The following is an 18,555-nucleotide window of genomic DNA, read 5'->3' on the forward strand; positions in this document are numbered from 1 at the left end:
TAAACTTCACTTCTTTGTGCATTTTTAACTGTGTGTCACTTGGCCATAAGATTTTTTTTTTTTTTTTTTTTGTTTTTTTGTTTTTCGAGACAGGGTTTCTCTGTGGTTTTGGAGCCTGTCCTGGAACTAGCTCTTGTAGACCAGGCTGGTCTTGAACTCACAGAGATCCGCCTGCCTCTGCCTCCCACGTGCTGGGATTAAAGGCGTGCACCACCACCGCCCGGCGGCCATAAGATTTTTATAAACAGTGTCAGCCAATAGTGGCTACAGTCCAAACATGTAGATGTTAAGCAGCTCCCCACAGAGTCTGTTTCTTTTTCTCTTTCATTTATATGCACTGTACAGTAAATGAAGCATCCTCCTTCATGTTCTTCAAGTTGTACTTTTTTCTCTTTGTTGTTTTTATTTTTTTAATTTTTTATAATTTATTTATTTGTATTTTATGTACACTAGTGTTCTGCCTGCATGTCTATCTGTGTGAGGGTGCTGGATATTGAACCAAGGTCCAGCTCCCAACCACTGAGCCATCTCTCCAGCTCCTATTGGTTGCTTTTTAGAAACAGGCTCTCATTATGTAGTCTGACTGGCCAAGAACCAACTATATAAACCAGCCTGACCTCAAACTTGTGGTGATCCTCCTGCCTCTGTCTCCAAGTGTTGAGATTATAGGCATGCACCACATCTGGTATAGTATATATTTTCTTACTAAAACACAGCAGACACAAAGAAAAGGCTTGCCTTCAAATTGTTCACTAAGGAGGTTTTTGCTAGGTAAAAGTATGAGTGATAAGAGCTGACATCACTTGGTTCACTATTCTACATGCACCTTAGCCACAGGAGGAGACAAGCAAAACAGAGCAATGTATTTTAAATCTTCACTTAAGTGTTCAAGAGGGTGGCAAAGTAGGTCACTTAACAAAAAATGATTAAGAATAAGTACTCATAGAATCAAGTCACAAATTATGACATAGGCACAAATGATCGTAAGCATAAATAATGGCTTTAGAACTATGTGAATAGAAAGATACTTTTGATCTAAACAAAGACACAGTTATTTCATCTACCAAATAAACAAATAAACTATCCAAAAAGCCTTCTATCTCAAACAGTAAATAGAAAGGTCAATTTAATAAGCTGCAGAGTTATACCTGGTTCAGAGAATGTGTCGCTAATATCATCGTCTCTGTCATCCTCATAATCTTCTTCCTCCTCCTCCTCCTCCTCCTCCTCTTCATTTTCAGAAAGCTCATGCTCACTGCCAAACCCTTCATCATGGTCTTCATCATCAATATCATCTTCATCATCCTCATCATCTTCAGGACTGCATTTGGTTGGGTATTCTCTCATATTGTCAGAGACAAAAAGAGAATAATTGTGCTCTTCTTTTTTCTGGGATGACTCTGAAATAGAAGTGCTGGCAGAAAGGCTGCCACTCTCTGCTGTGGCAACTGACCCAGGACCACTCTGGGGCAGAGGACTAAGTAATAGCTCCTGGGATTCTCTGAAAGGCAAAGCAGGAGTGCCATGACCCCGATGAGGCTCCATTCCCCTTTTCTCCTGTCTCTTAGCCACAGTTCCACAATAGCAGGTGTTCTCCTTGGTTGCATCTGTGTGTGCCTGGCTCAGCAAAGGCCGGCCCTGTTGTACAGGGTTGATCTTGACCTTTGCTTTTTTTACATAGTCTTTACATTCAACATGAAAATTTACCTTTTCATTATGATACAAGTTGGTCTTCACCATGATCTGTGTGCTTGAAGTAGGTTTACTTGCTTTTTGGACACAGTCTGACAATGGGACCTCAGCCTGAAGTGTCTTTGAAGAACACACAGGGGCAGCTGCTCTACTTGTGATCTTTTTACTAGGGAATGATGGGGGCAAGGGATTTTGTTTGACATTGAAGAGGGAATCGGGATAATAAAGGGAATCAGAAACAGACTGAGAGTCCTCACTATTAAGCTGGGCCAAGGTTGGAGTTTTACTTATAACCTCTTCATCTTGGTAAGGGCTAGAAAAGTCATCAAGACCCAGGTAGTCCACTTCTTTTGTCCCCCAGATGTCACAGCTGGTTAGTTTGGTGTACTTAGTTAAGTCTTCACAGTATGTATCCCACTGTTCCCAGTTTGAGGTTAAAGCATCCTCATTATCCAGGACATCTGTGAAAGACTCCAGATTTTCAATGTCTTTGCAGTCTTCCAAAGAAAGAAAGTTGTCTCTAGGATTCTGTTGATAATTCATCTCTCTATCCTATGGAAGGTTTAAAATGGGAAATCACATACCATGCTTTAGGAAGAAAATATTCACCTCCATCCATACCTGCAAATATCAAAACAAATACTCTACCTCTGGTCTGTTTTAAGATAAAAGCTACTGACATGATACCTTCCCCTTACATCTATCTAAACACCTTCATTTCAATGGACAAGAAAAAGTGGGAAAATACACTCTTTGAAAAACTAAAGTACTAAAGTATGGGTCCAAACACCAAAGCCTCTTGTGATCTTAGAAGTTCTCTTTAGAAATTAAGTGCAAGTAAGAAGCAAATATTGAAGACCTAATCTTCATTACAGAATACCTCAACTTAAGTAAATATGGAGGCAACGAGCCCAGAGACTGCCAAAAGTTGACTGTAAAATTGTAAAACCTAGGTATTAATTCTTGGCATGGGAAGTTAGATATTCCTCACGCACTGCAAAGATGTGACTTTACAATGTAGCAAAAACATTCATAGAGTGGAAGCACACACCATTAATGCACTCAGAAGGGAGAAACAAGACTATATCTGGGAGTTTGGGACCAGGCTGGTTTACATAGTAAGTTCCAGGCTAGCCAGAGTTAAATGGTAAAACTGTCTCAAAGATAAATAAAATAAAATGTAGTTACATTCTACAGTCATGGAAGAAGTTGAGCCCTAATGCAGTAACACAAGAGGCTATCCATCATACATTTTTATGTTTAGAAAAAGCAAACTCCAGCTAAAAGAAGGCTCAGTGGGTAAAGGCTTGATGCCAAGCCTGACCACCTCAATCAAACCCCTGGGATCCACATGATGCAAGCAGAGAACCATCACCTAAACACATACACACAGACTAAATAAATTGGGGGGGGAGCAAACTAAAGTATACAAGTATATTATCCATTCAAAGTAAAAAATATGTTCAAATGTGTACATATTCATCCTATCTGCTGGCATTAGTTACCTTTGGGGGAAAATCTGAAGAGTGGAGGCTCAGAAAGGGAATAGATATTCAGTGTTCCAGTTTACTTTGTTCCATTTAATTTATAGTTTGCATTTATTTTGTGTTGGATTGTGTGTGTATGTCTGTATGTGTGAGTAGTTTCACTTAAGTAGTTTATATATACCATACCCCAGTTTTATTAGGCATAAAATTCAATTGTTTTTAATGAATTCACAGATGTGCACTCAAATTCACAATTTTTCAGCATTTCTGTGTTGTTTAAATTATATATAATTAAAATTATATTGGGGCTAGAAAAAAAAATGGCACAGCAGTTAAGAGCACTTACTGCTCTTCTAAAGGAACCAAACCAGTTTCCCAGGATGTTGTCTGGAAGCTCACAACCACATTTAACGCTCAGCTCCAGGGAGATTTGACACCTCTGGCATCTTTGGGCACCTTCACTCATGTGCACTCTTAAAATATAAATTATTCCCCCCCTTTGGGCTAGGCATGGTGGCATAAGACTTTAATCTCAGCACTCATGAGGCCAAAGTAGGCAGGTTATCTGTGAGGTTTGAGGCCAGCCAGTCTACACAGAAAGTTCCAGGCCAGCCAAAGCTACAAAGTGAGATCCTGCCTTACAAAAATAAAAGAAGAGTAAAGGTGGGGTTGCAGAGATGGCTACAGTTAAGAGCACTTGCTGCTCTTGAAAAATACCTCGGTTCCATTCCTAGCATCCACATGGTGGCTCACAAATGTCCAGTTCCACAGAATCAGACATCCTCTTCTGGCCTCTATGGACACTGCGTACATGTAGTGCATAGTACCCCATACACAAAATAAATTATTTTTCCCCGTGGGAATTTTTTATCTACCTCAAAAACCTGGAGAAGCTTGGAGCTGCTAATTTGTCTTGCCATCTCTACCACACATCTTACGTATACATCAGTTCTTAGTTTGTGAGCTATAAAGCCCTTTAACACACAGCTTACTTTCCTCATGAACAACTAGACTTGAGGACAGATAACCTCTTCACACGCTACTTTAATCAATTTGGGTATCTTTCAGAAATTACTAGGCTTAATCACAAGAATCAGAATGACTCCTAGTTATATCCTTTTCCTTTTCTTAGAATCTATTCTGTATGGCCCCCGCAATCCTTCTTCCTCAGCCTCTCAGGTAATGGTTTTACCTGTGTGAGTCTCCATATCATGTACATTATTTTCTCTTTTCAGACATTTATAAATAAAAACTCTACGACATCATTTTGATCTCAAATCAATTAAAACTAAAACCAAGAAAAGTTGCTTACCAGCTCATACATGAAATCTGGATCAGAACTGTTGGCTAAGAGATCTGTGCTCATCAAAGTCTGTTCTGAAAAGGTGTGGCTTCGAAAGGCATCCCCAAAAGGCGGGTCCATTCCGCTTACGCTGGGCTACAACAAAACCATTTTCACTTTAGGAGGTTAAAGACAGCTTCAAGTCCAACTTACTACACACGCCTGTCCTTATCCCAGCACATAATTTATTTCAGGAAATAATTCTGTCTTTTCTACAGGGCACACCAAGAGTTTTAGCTAGCACTGAGCATGGACCTGTCTGTGAGGAAAACAGCCAAGATGTATAGAAAAAAGTCAGAACAGCGATTTTTAAAAACAACTCCTAAAAACTGAAGCTGGGTCACTAGAGATGGCATTTGTTTGTTTGTTTGTTTGGCTACTTATTTAAGTTTTATAAACATTTCTTAAAATCCTTCTCTAACAAGACTGTTCTAATTTCCCTAAAGTAGAAATGTTCTTCTGTTTTCTTAGGGCTGAAGCAGTAGTAAGTCAGATTTAACTATATTCTTGAATCCAATATCTTACTTTCCCAAAAAAAAAAAGATAATCTTGGACATCTTTTTATAATTTTAATTTGAGGGGTGGGGAGAGATGTGGAGGTCAGAGGACAACTTGCACAAGTCAGTTCTCTCTTTTCATCATGTGGGATAGGAGACTGAACTCAAGCCAACTGGCTCTGTGGCAAGAGTCTTTAACCCACTGAGCCATCTTGCCAGCCCAATTTAGGTATCTTCAGTCCAACCAACATGAACGACACAAGAGCTTCCTAAGTCTCCAAGACACAGCTAGAAAAGTGGGCTTGATCTTCAGATTTCTCTCTTCTTTTTACATTTCATCACCTATCCAAACCACCTCAAGCTGTACACCCTGGCACAAATAAAAGCCACATTCTGAAATGTAACTCCAATAAAGAAATGAGCCCAGGTGGAGGTGACGCACGCCTTTAATCCCAGCACTCGGGAGTCAGAGGCAAGCAGATCTCTGTGAGTTTGAGGCTAGCCTGGTCTACAGAGCATCTCGGCTCCAAGACAGGCTCCAAAGCTACAGAGAAACCTTGTCTCGAAAAACCAAAAAAATAAAAAAAAGAAAAAAAAGGAAGGAAGGAAGGAAGAAGAAAGCGAGAAACACTACAAACATTCTTACTCTCCCACGAGGTGGTGAAGCAAAGAGTTCTATAAGGCATTAGTGGTCTATGCACCTACATTCTCCTTCTACACTGCTCATCTACCCTAACCTGCCTTCTCACTGCTCTCCTAGCTACTCCCACATCAGCTGCTTTGTTTATAGTTTCCCCAGACCTTCTAAAACTTTGGGGTCTTTCTTCCTAGAAAAATTTTGTTTAAGAACAAGTTTTAGAGTCCTAATTCAAGTAGTCAATAAACAGCAAACCATACCTTGTTTATTTAGACACAAACTCTAAAAAGGGACATGTGGTCCTTTTGTCACAGATCTTGGGATGGACACCAGCCTTTGATCTTTTAAGTGTCAGTTACCAAGTCCTCTTCCTTACACTCTGCTGCAAAGTCACTAAACCATCCTAACAATTATTTTAGCCCTGTGCTCAGGGGACAGTCGTACACAGTCCCTCCTAGGTGTCCCTAACTGTTCATTATTTCTAGACTTCTTTCCAGCACTCACTCTGTGAGTGGGGGTGAAAATTAACTATGAGAAAGGAAAGGGGGAAAGTTTGAATAAGAAGAATGGGGACAAATAAGCTTCCAGTTCTTATTTCAGTGATTGTCTCAAACCCAAAGAGACCAATTAAAAGGAGTTGTCTCAGCTTGGTGTAGTACTGTATGTCTATGATTTAGGCATTTTCAGGGCCAAAGCAGTAAGACTGCTATATTGAAAGCAGTTTCACCTACACAGCAAGACCAGGTCAAGAAAGAGAGAGAGAATGAGAATATAAATATAAATGAGAACATATACCACTCTTTGACATGTTTACAGAACATACAGATGTGTGTGCTTCCATGTGTAAAACAGAATCACCACTTCTGAACTGTTGTAAAAGGAAATGAAGAGTTGGGAAGCAAAATACCAGAATCAAAAACGGGATTTGGGTGGCAGATTAAATTTCTGGGTAATTCATTCTGTCCTCATAAACAAAGATGTAGCAACTAACCTACGTACTCACCATGCTTCTTGTGTCAAGCTCACTGAAATATTCAAGGCTACAGCAAATGAGGAACAAGAGAGCATGTATTCACAACTAGGTGAAGGCGGAAATAAGCTGTCTTTGAAGCTAGTGTGTCAAGCTGTGTTAAGATGCAGAAAGGGCAACACTGTGCCCTTTCTACCAGCATAGAGAATCAAACTGTATACTCCTCCACATTTGGTTTACCTGAGGCATTTCCAAGCCCAGATCCTGTGAGTCCAATTCCAAACTTCTTCTTTGTCTTGTTTGTAAATTTCTTTCCAGCTTTACTTTTAATTCCAAGATCAAAGATGATTCTCACAATAAACAGCACGTTTTCCCAGAATGCCTTCAGTTCAATTGCTTGGGTCACCACTTTTTAAAAAAAATAATTTTGTAGTTCTGTCAAATAACAGAAAGTAATTTCACTGAGCTCCATTGAAAACAAGTTGACCTTTCAAAAGAACATTAATAAAGAACACTGTGCTTTAAATAAATCTTAGTTGAATTTTCAAGATTTTTTTTCATTTTGTAGTATCTACTATTCTGAAGTATACCCTTTAACATTGTTTATTTCTAAAATAAGGTTGGTCAATAATCAATCAGCAGCTGAAAGCAATGACATACACCTATAATCCCAGCACTCCGGAGATGAGATAAAAAGATCACAAGGTTGGGCTACCCTGAGCTACAGAAGGTTTTAAGCCAGTCCAGGTTACTCAGAAAGACTCCGTATCAAATAAGCAAGCAAGTAAATAAATAAATCTGTAACAGTCTTTTTAAAACACTTTGATATATCCTCATCCTTTCTGTGATTTGAAAACTATTTTAGAGTCAAGCTCTCATTCCCTCCATCATCTTTGAAAACCCATCGTAACATTTACTATATATACTGACTGTGAAAGTGAACTCCAGTTTGATCTCTTGTAACTCTACACCTGTCATACAAATAGGAAGAGAATTTAACATACCTTCTACATTAAACATCACATCTGTAAGTTCACGAACATTATTCTTTGATTTATACTTAAAAGGTGTCCTTTAAAAGTTACTATTTTAGGCTACAAGGTGCTCTCTAGTTACTGCCTAGCCCAGTGACTTCATGAAGTATACGCAAACTATTGCCTCCAAAGAGAAAAACTGCTCCATTTTTAATGGCCTGCATGTGGTAAATGGGACAAAAACTACTTTGCACAGTATTTCCAAGGGGTAGGCTAAGCTGACTGCAATCACTGGGCATGAGATCTTGAAGAAGTGGAGGCTTTCTTCCCTTGTTTCTGAAAACCTTAATGTGGAGAGAAACTGAAAAGCTACACCCAACTGCATCCTTTCTGGAAAGCGATTCTCAGAGTATGATCCTAGAACCACCAACATCCACCCGGGTGCATCAGAAATGCAGAATTACAGGCCTTAACCTTACCAGTAGGACATAAACTGAAGGTGTGGAGCTCAGCAGTGCACTTTAATAGATCCTCCTCATCTCCCTAGGAGCTAAAAACCAGTGACATGACTCTTGCTTTCATTCAGTCCAGACACAATGTCACTTCTTAAAAAAAAGAAAAGAAAAGCCATCACTCCTTAAATTGAACTGTCTTCTTAGGCTCTCACATTCAGGAGATTAGAGGAAAAGAGAGAACACTGTTCAAGACTGCTTGAACAAATGAGAAAAGAGACTAATTGTTCTACTTAATTAGGCTAATGAACTAACAGTCATTTGTATTTCCTGGATGTCTGTTGGCCCTTCCACAGCTGGCTCTCACATCTACTTATACTGATCCAGCTGAGGAAACACTGGCAAACATGGTAGGCCCAGAAACAGAGTCCACAATGCTTTTCAGTCCAGTCAATAGTCTTAGACAGCCGTTCTCAATCTGTGTATTGCAACTTCTTTGGTCTTTGACAAATCTCTATCTCCATAAATACTGACATTACGGTTCATAAGAGTAGCAAAATTATAGCTATGAAGTATCAACAAAAATAATTTTATGATTGGAGGTCACCACGACATGAGAAACTGTATTAATGGTCACAACATTAGAAAGGTTGAGAACTGCTAGTCTAAGGAGATAAAATATTATGCAGAACCCTGACAGACAAGCTTTTTTCTGCTCAGGTAACCTGATGGGGACCAGCAGGTATATAGCCTATCACTACTCTCCCTCTGATTACTCTGGGAAGAAAGTCATGTCATCTTTTCTAGACCTATTATTTAGTTCCAAGAAGGCAATTTCTTCATGCTACGCCTCTCAACTAAATTGACTAGTAAAATCCTGGCAATCTACATAACCTGACTATGGGGCTGTTACTTACTAAAATCTGAAACTTACCATTACAAGCACCAAGGTTTGAAACTGTGGGAAGAATGAAGTCCTAGTCAACATATACTTACTGGTGTCTACTAATGATGCTACCCTAATAGCCTGATCTAGCAGAGAAGCCAAAAAAGAGCAGACTTTGTTAGTCACAGTTTTCACCTGGATATTACACAGTACTGGGTGATAATAACAATTTTAGGACTCAGTTTTGTCATCTCTAAAAAGGGGAAAAGGAAAGGAGAAGAGGAGAAAGGAAGGAAAGGGAAGGAAAAGAAAACGTGTAATTGGTATGATGTCATGTTAGTAATGCCAGCTACCCAGAAAGCCTGAAGCAGAGGGTAGTGAATTCGAGGCCAGCTTGGCAAGTATACATAGCAAGAGACTCTAGCTCAGAGAGAGGGAGGGAGGGAAAGAAGGAGGGAGGAAGAAAAGACAATGGATTATATGATACGAAAGCAGAAGGGGGAATTATTTAGAAGCATGAATGAATAGAACACTGGGAGAAATGGATAAGAACGAAGTATAATTACACATATATACAAAAGTGGTTTAATAAAACACATTACATTGTAAGCAAAGGCTGACCAGATAGTTTAGTGGGCAAAGGCACTTGCTTCTCAAGCCTGAGTTTCATCCACAGATTAAGTAGAAGGAGAGAAGTGACTTCAAAAAGTTGTCCTCCCAACATCCACATGTACTCCTTGGAGCATGTACGTGAGAGTGCAAACACACACACACATACACACAGAGAGAGAGAAAGAAATTTTTTTAAAAATTGAAAGCCAAAGATAGGGCATGGTGCACAAAGTTTTAATACCAACTCTTAGGAGATAGAGGCAGGCAGATCTCTTTGAGTTCAGCCAGCCTGTTTACATAGTGAGTTCCAGGTCTGCCAAGGCTACACAATGAAACCTTGTCTTAAAATAAAATTTTATCTTATCTCTTACATCTGCAGTACAGGCTATTTTCCTTCATTATGTAACAAGAGTGGAAGATACAGGTATCTTCTCTAAGAATTACCATCACACAGCATCTCCCATGAGGCATTGCTCTAAAACTGTATCATCTAATCCTTTTCCAGATAAAAGACAAACAAGGAAGTGGTTGCACTTTCCCAGTCACTCTTCCTTTTGCTCACAGCACTGGCATACCAGTTCTCAGGGAAGTTGTGTGCATTTTTCAGGGGAGACAAAACTGGACCATCAGCATATCTGCCTAAAGAGGTTCTGGACCTGGGTTTTTAAAAAACTATTCAGCAACTTTTTCTAGGTATCATAATCAATTCTGCACTGGAGCCCAGCTCTGTTGAGACAGGGAGGTGGGGTTAGTAAATGTTGAGCAGCAATGGTACCTGAAGAAAAGATAGTTCCAATCTCTTTTACAGCCCTGCCAGGTCCAGCTCTCGGGTCTTTGGTTCTCTAGACACAGGATAAGGCTTACTATGCACGTCAGATACGGCAACAGCTAAAGTAATATAGTACACACAGTCAAAAGACAGCTTACAGAAGTTCATCCCTAGCTCCATGCAAACAATTCATCATAAACGACTTCAAAAACAAAACCCAAGAGTTGACTGGTGAGCTCCAAGCCCCCGTGCCCCTGAAAGTTTTGGCTACTCCCTCGTCACATCAAGAAACACAGAAGCCTCTTTATAGACTAACTGAAATGTGGTGGCTCATGCCAATAATCTCAGCACTTGGGTAACTGAGGCAGGGGGATCATTGCTCAAATTCCAGGCTAATTTGGACTACATAACAAGTCAGTGTCAGTCTGTCTCTCAGCATAAAAAAGGAAAAGAATCATATACATACACATACACATACACACACACACACACACACACACAGACCCTCTTTAAAATGAGTAAGCAGATCTACACATGACAGTTAGAATCCCTTTTTACTACAGTAGTTTAGGCCACTCACTCCTTTTAGTAATTCGAAAATAGCTCCCCTCAGTAGTTAACTGCCTTATGAGTCATCCAACATCACCAGAGCAATGTTTAAAATTTTTGACACACCCAATTGTATAGCTATTATCTAAAATATGGAAAATAACAAGTGTTGAAAAGGACAGAAATAATCAGAACCCTCATGAACTGCTAGTAGAGATGTAAAATGGTACAGATGGTAAGGGAGAGTCTGGTAGTTTCTCAGTAAGTTAAAGGATTATCACACGATCCAGAAAACTCCATTTTTGACTTAAACAGCAAACACCCACATTCATAGCAGCATTAAACATAATATCCAAGAGGTAAAAACAATTGAAATAGCCATCCATGTATACACAACAGAACAAGGACAAAAGCAATTCTAACAGATATTACAACAAACCTTAAAAACACTATATTAAGTAAATTAAGTCTGATATAAAAGAACAGTTACAGTTTCACTTACATCAAGTGCCTAGAACAGAGAAAATTCATAAAGACAGAAAGTAGAACAGAGGGACTGGAGTTGTGATTTAAAGGACAGAGTTTCTGTTTGAGATACTTAAATGTTTGGAAACAGTGGTGATGGCTACACAACACAATTAATATACATACTTAAAAATGGTAAACTGGTTCCAAGAATGTTGGCTTATGCCTGTAGCCCCAGCACTCATGAGGCTGAGGCAGGAAACTGCCACAAGTTTGAAGTGAGCCTTAACTACACAGCAAGTAACACACCAGCCAGAATCACACAGTGAGAACGCGTAACAAACGTGAAATGCTTATGTGTATTTTGGGTTTTTTTGTTTTTTTTTTTTTGGTTTTTCGAGACAGGGTTTCTCTGTGGCTTTGGAGCCTGTCCTGGAACTAGCTCTGTAGACCAGGCTGGTCTCGAACTCACAGAGATCTGCCTGCCTCTGCCTCCCTAGTGCTAGGATTAAAGGCGTGCGCCACCACGCCCGGCCTTATGTGTATTTTGTATTTCTAAATTATTGATTTTTAATTAAAATTTTATTGTAAAGAACTTGCAAATAAAAGGTATCACACAGCAAGTCAGGCAGTGGTGGTGCACACCTTTAATCCCAGCACTCAAGAGACAAAAGCAGGTGGTTCTCTGTGAGTTCGAGGCCAGCTTGGTCTACAAGAACTAATTCCAGGACAGGCACCAACGCTACACAGAAAAACCCTGCTTTGAAAAACAAAAAAAAATAGAAAATTAAAAAAATAAAAAGATATCACATAGCAAGATTAGACAGATTCAAAGTCTATCCATTCAATGAACTAAAGTTAGAGTAGCCACATCGAAGCTATGCGGTTCACTTTGGATTTACATTTTCACAATCCATTGTATTTTTATGCGCTTACCCATCACACAGAAACAAAAAAAATTCATGACAAAGCTAAAACTAGGAAATTAGTTTTATATCTTTTTTCCTAACTCATGTTCCATTACTTAAATTCCATTCTTTCTCATCACCTCATTATGTATTTGTCCTTTCTTGATCTCCTTTCTGCATGCTTTATTACACCCATATGTACATAATGTGTATATGCACACATATGCATATTATAGGCTAGGAACTACATGAGGAACATGTGGATTCCTTCTGAGATTGTGTGGTCTTGATTAATATTATACATAGTAATCCACTTTATACATTTTCACTATCCATCTACCTGTTGATGGTGTAGTGATTCGAATAGGTATGGCTACCATAGACTCATGTTTTGAATGCTTGACCTACAGGGAATTGTCACTATTAGGAGATGTGACCTTGTTGAAGTAGGTGTGGCCTTGTTGGAAGAAGTCTGTCACTAAGGAGGTATGCTCTGAGATCTCACATATGCTCAAGCCATGCCCAGTATGACAGTTCACTTCATGCTGCCTGTGGATCTAGATGTAGACCTCTCAGCTACCTCTCCAGCAACATGTCTGCCTGCATGCTGTCTTGCTTCCCACCATGACATAATGGACTAAATCTCTGAAACTGCAAGCCTGCCCCAAATAAATGATTTTCTTTATTAAGAGTTGCCATGGTCTCTTCACAGCAATAGAAACACTAAGACAGATTGACAACTAGGTTGCTTCCAATTCCTTGCTATAGTGAATAAAGCAATAAATACGGGGTTACAAATTTCCAAGTATTTTAGACAAGAAATATCAATGCACTATATACTATTATGTAATCCATAGGACATTGTTAATTTGTTCTGTCCTAATCTTTACTAGTCTGTACTCCAAATTTTTTTAAGTCTTTAAACTATAGAGATAAACCATTCTAAAATACAGAGACTGACACTGGGCACATTGGCTCACATCTGCTATAGCAGCTTTCAGTAGGCAGAGGTAAAATAAAATCTCTGAATCTGAGGCCAGCATGGTCTATACAGCAAGTTCTAAAACAGTCAAGGTATGAATAGAGAGATTCATAAAAACAAACGAAAAACAGGTGAAACTGTCCCAAGAACTAATTTAAATAATGGGCTTCTCCAGAACCTTAAAGGAAGAAAGAAAGCAAACAAAGGAAGGATGGACAAGAGACAGATGTAAGGAAAGGAGAGAGAAGACAGGGGAGGGGAGGAAGACAGAAGGAGACACTAAGGCTAAACTACTGATTTAGTTACATATAAAGCTTACACAATGGGTGCACCCAAGGAGACCTCTCTTGTTTGGCAAGAAAGGCAGCTTACCAACCACCTAAGTACCTTAGCCAACCAGAACCCATCTGTCACACGTGGTTCACTTCACTCACTCTCTTCAAAAGTTCTTTCCCCTTTGAAAACCACTCTACTCTGGTCAAAATAATCCTTTCATCATTAATCAAGCCACTACTTGCTAGTACAGCAGAGCTAAGAGCTTCACACCATTGAGGAAGCAAAAGCTTCTGCAAGAATGCACTGGGGGAAGTCCCCTCAAAATGCAGTCCTGCTCTTGTATAAGAACTTCAGGAAGGGAGCTGGAGAGATGGCTCAGTGGTTAAGAGCATTGCCTGTTCTTCCGGAGGTCCTGAGTTCAATTCCCAGCAACCACATGGTGGCTCACAACCATCTGTAATGAGGTCTGGTGCCCTCTTCTGGCCTGCAAGCATACACACAGACAGAACATTGTATATATAATAAATAAGTAAATATAAAAAAAATTTTAAAAAAAGAACTTCAGGAAAATCACATTTTACACTTCAATAGCATACTTTAGATTCAAAAATTTACAGGTATATAAATTCCAAAATATACTATTACAGTTTGAGCCAAGAATTCCCCCCTCCCCCAACCCAACACACTGGGCTTCTCTGTGTAACAGCTCTGGCTGTCCTGAAACTATGCTCTGTAGACCAGGCTGGCCTTGAACTCACAGAGATCTGCCTGCCATCATTACCTTCTGATTGCTGGGATTAAAGGCACGCACCACCCAGCAAAAATTATTAGTGTAAGACCCTTATTTCTCAAGTCTTGCAGTCTCACTGCTAACAGCTCTTAAAGATAAAAGACAGACACGAAAAGATGAGACTAAGAAGACAGATTAGATTTTGTTCTTAAAGATCAAGGGAGTGAATAGGAGAGCTGAGGTGAATACGAACAAATGCAGTGTATGCATGTATTAAATTCTCAAAGAATAAATATTATTAAATATAAAGATCAAAAGGTATTTGAGTGGCCCAAACAGCACTGAGCCATTGTGATCCTTCTGCACTCCTACCCTGTAAAACCCCTTTATTGAACAGTCAATTCAAGTCTTCTATTAGCTTCACAAGAGTTTTAAAAATATAAGGGCTGAATGAGGTTTACAACCAAAAAATAAATAAAAAGAATGAAAGTCACATTCTGCTGATAATTCTAAGGACCTGAGAGAATCTAAATCTCAAAACTGCTCTCTCAGGGCTGAAGAGATGATCACTGGTTAAGGGCACTTGTTATTGCACAGGTTCAATTCTCATCATGGTAGCACACAGTCATCTATAACTCCAGTTCCAGGGGATCTAAAGCCTTCATCTGACATCTGTGCATATTAGACATATATACTGTGCACCAACATACATGTAGTCACAACACTCACACACATAAGATAATATTTTTTTAAAAAGTGATCTTTCTCCTTGAACTGAGGTCTTGAAGACACAAGATTTCTCATGCATTTGTTCAATTCCTTTAAAAGACTAGTGGGGGGGAAGTCCTTTTAACCAATAGAGAAGAAAGATATCAACACACCTTTCTGGAATAATTTAAGTTAGAAGGAAGAGCTACTTTTTTTTGAATATTTGAAATTTTTATTTAGTCATTTTAACAAAAAGGGATTTTTAACCACACACCCTGCTATTACACTATGGCAAAACAGTCTACAGTATGAAAAAGTCCAGATGATTCTTTAACTAAACCCCAATTGTCTTAGTCAGGGCTACTATTGTTGTAATAAAACCCCATGACCAAAGCAACTTGAGAAGGAAAGTACTTATTTGGCTGATACATCCACATCACTATTCATCATGAAAGAAGTCAGAAAAGGAACTCAAGCAGGGTAGGAACCTGGAGGCAGAGGCCATGGAGGAGCGTTGCATACTGGCCTGCTCAACCTGCTTTCTTCCTGAACCAGCCCAGGGGTGGCTCCATCACAATGGGTTAAGCCGGAAGGGCTACTTCTTACTTCTCAAAACCACTGACTGGAAGACTTTAGGGGTATTACGCATTTTAATTGTTCCAGAGCATAGGGCCACTGAAAAAATCTTGACAGAAGCAGAGACTGCATTTCCAACCCAGAGACTTTTAGTGATCACTATGGACAAAATATTCAGCTTATATTTGTGCTACTGTTTACAGATTCAAGGCGCAAGACAGAATCTGGGTAAGTAACAGGAGTCAGCATTTTGGTAAAATTATTCTGGTCAAAGTACATCATTATCCCATGTTGTCTATTTTACACTAATTAAAAAAAAAAAAACCACTTCAGCAAGAGTAAGAGATCTGCCTAAGGTCATTAACTAATGATGCCTCTCAACAAACCTACCACCACAGACACTCTTCTCTCAATCCTAAATTTCCCTCAGCTTCCAAATATGCATGCATGTGCCTACCACCTTCAGCTAGGGTATCTGTGCTAACACCCCACCATCTCATAGACACTACGCCAGCAACTCCATCCAAGTGCTCCTGCTCCAAATTAGAGTCATCTCTGACAGTCAGATGTGGAGACTGATCTCAGATTCAACTCTTCCTTAACCATTTTACTAATTTATGCTGCACGTTTTTTATTAATAAAGATATACTGAACACTTACCTAACAATGCACACAAATAATCTAAGTTTAACTTTTATTGGCTCTCACTACTCTGAATCATTCCAACATTTGTCTATACAATTCTCCTCTCTCTACGTCTTAGGTTTCAGTTTTTTTTTTTCCTTTTTCCTCTTCCCCCACCTCGTTATTTTAAGACACGGTTTCACTGAGTAGTCCTGACTGGCCTGGAACTCACTATGTTCATCAGGCTAGACAACTCAGAGATCCTTCCACCTCTGCCACTGTACCCGGCCCTATTTTCCTAAAGAAAATCAGGCTGTCCTCCAATTCAATCCTTTGGTCTGTGCTAGCTGAGTGCTGGAATCACAGGTAAATGCTACCACACCTGGCATGAGGCCCTGTTTTGAAGTTATTCTCTCCTTGCCTGCCAGATCTTAGCACTGTACTCCTAAGTCTGTAATGTCTAAAATATTCAAGATAACAAGTGAAACAATCTTCCCAACCGTATCTTCCACTTTAAATAAGCATGACTATTAGACTGACCTTACCAGCTCCCTGGCACCCTTCAGATGCTTACAATCTGACCTTGCCCCCTGAAGTCTCTCCAACAGAGAGACCTGGCTTGTGTATGTTTGTTCAAAGCTTTCTTCTTCCTTGCTTTCACTGACAGTGACATCTATGACTAATCATCATATTCCTATTTCATTATAGTTCCAAAGCTAATATCTTTTGTGGGACAGAAATTGGGCAGCTTGGCTTACAATGAATGAAAAATCTCCGAGACCACAGATCCTTGGGGACAATGAGTCAGAAGTAAAGCACTCTTCATACGCAATGAGGTCATTAGAAAGAAGTCTGACATTCAATACTTACTTATTGAGCGCAGCACTCCATGTGTGCCAAGTTATCTTACAATAGCTTCCTAATTTGTATTAAAAACACTAATATCAGATAATAAAAATATCAAAAGTTGAATTCTTTTTTATTTCCCAGAAAACTCTGTATGAACTTGAGTATTTAGAGGCCTACAATAATTTTTGTTTAAGGAGAACAGGACGAAGGAATATAATTTAAAATGTAAATAAAGTAGGCAAAGGTCATTGGCTTTAATCCTAGCACTCAGGAGGCAGAGGCAGGTGGGTCTTTGTGAATTCAAGGTCAGCCTGGTCTACAGAGTAGGTTCCAGGACAGTCAGGACTACACAGAGACCCTGTCTCAGGAGAAAAAAAAAAGGAAAAAACCAACTCAATCCAGGCTTTGAACTGACATAAAATTCATTTATTCAAATTGTTTAAGAGAATCCATCTCCTTCAACAGATGATTTTCTCAATTGTTCTACAGAAATCTATAAAACACAAGAAGAGGAATAAGAGCAGTAGCTTGAAAATCCACACTGGTGCAAGTTTCAATAAATACAGAGTATACACCAAGATCAGGAAATTCCTGAAGATAGCCTCCCAACTCTAGCACTCCTGTCTTCAGGACTCTAGCTGCTCTTCAAAACTTACTATGCCCTTCTTTTTGGATTTCACCCCTTTTCAATAATGAAACTGGCTGTATCATAAGCATGATACTAAGGCAGCAGATTTATAAACACAGGGCTAGAGGAACTACTGAGTGAAATTTGCAGTTGCCTCTTTTCAAGTCAAACATAAAAGCTAAGTGTCATTTTAGTTTATTGCCCAGAAAGACTTTTATGAAAAGGAGATTTTAGATTAAATACTCTGCTTAAGATGAACACTGTGGTAGCATAGCAGCATGATGATTTGAAGCCATCTTAGATGACCACTGAGTTTTATAGTCTGGGCTACATTAAGATCTTGTCTGAGAAACTAACACTAGGGGCTGGAGAAATGGCTCAACAAAACAGGTTGGGCCTCTTCCAGAGGCCTGGGGTTTGGGTTCCAGAACACACTTTGAGTGGCTCAAAACTGACTATAACTTCAGCTCACGGGGATCCAACAACCTTTTTTTGTCCTCCATCAAAACCCATATGCATGTGGCATACACAGGTAAAAATAAAACTTCAGAAAAAAAAAAAAAACTGGCCTAGTGAGATGGCTCCGTGGTCATTTGTTCTTATAGAGGACCTGAGTTTGGTTCCTAGAACCATATCAGAAACCTTATAACCAGCCAGGCGATGGTGGCACACGCCTTTAATCCCAGCACTCGGGAGGCAGAGGCAGGTGGATCTCTGTAAGTTCGAGACCAGCCTGGTCTACAAGAGCTAGTTCCAGGACAGGCTCCAAAGCCACAGAGAAATCCTGTCTCGAAAAACAAAAAAAAAAAACAAAAAAAAAAAAAAAGAAAAGAAAAAGAAAGAAACCTTATAACCACTTCTAACTCCTGCTCCACAGATTCCCATCCCCTCTTCTGGCCTCAGTGGGCACATGGCACACGTACGATACAGATTCTCTCTCTC

The 18,555-nt window shown here is 39.5% G+C and overlaps 1 protein-coding gene across 6 annotated transcripts in view; it reads right to left on the reverse strand.

The window, feature by feature from the left end:
- Crebrf (CREB3 regulatory factor) overlaps positions 1-18,555 on the reverse strand; it is an 84,638-nt gene that overhangs the window by 36,423 nt on the left and 29,660 nt on the right. For 4 of the 6 annotated variants that reach the window (XM_057776777.1, XM_057776775.1, XM_057776774.1 and 1 more), the window contains 3 exons: positions 6,866-7,060; positions 4,492-4,617; positions 1,149-2,244 (listed from right to left, as the gene is read on the reverse strand). In XM_057776777.1, the coding sequence (XP_057632760.1) occupies positions 1,149-2,244; positions 4,492-4,617; positions 6,866-6,874 (1,231 nt within the window). In that variant the 5' untranslated portion in view covers positions 6,875-7,060. Of the gene's footprint in view, positions 1-1,148; positions 2,314-4,491; positions 4,618-6,865; positions 7,061-8,078; positions 8,203-18,555 lie in introns of those variants that run through there. The other 2 variants (XM_057776778.1, XM_057776779.1) reach the window with 2 other exon arrangements.

Source organism: Chionomys nivalis, chromosome 7, assembly GCF_950005125.1.
Source record: "Chionomys nivalis chromosome 7, mChiNiv1.1, whole genome shotgun sequence".
In the NCBI taxonomy this organism is placed as follows: Eukaryota; Metazoa; Chordata; class Mammalia; order Rodentia; family Cricetidae; genus Chionomys; species Chionomys nivalis.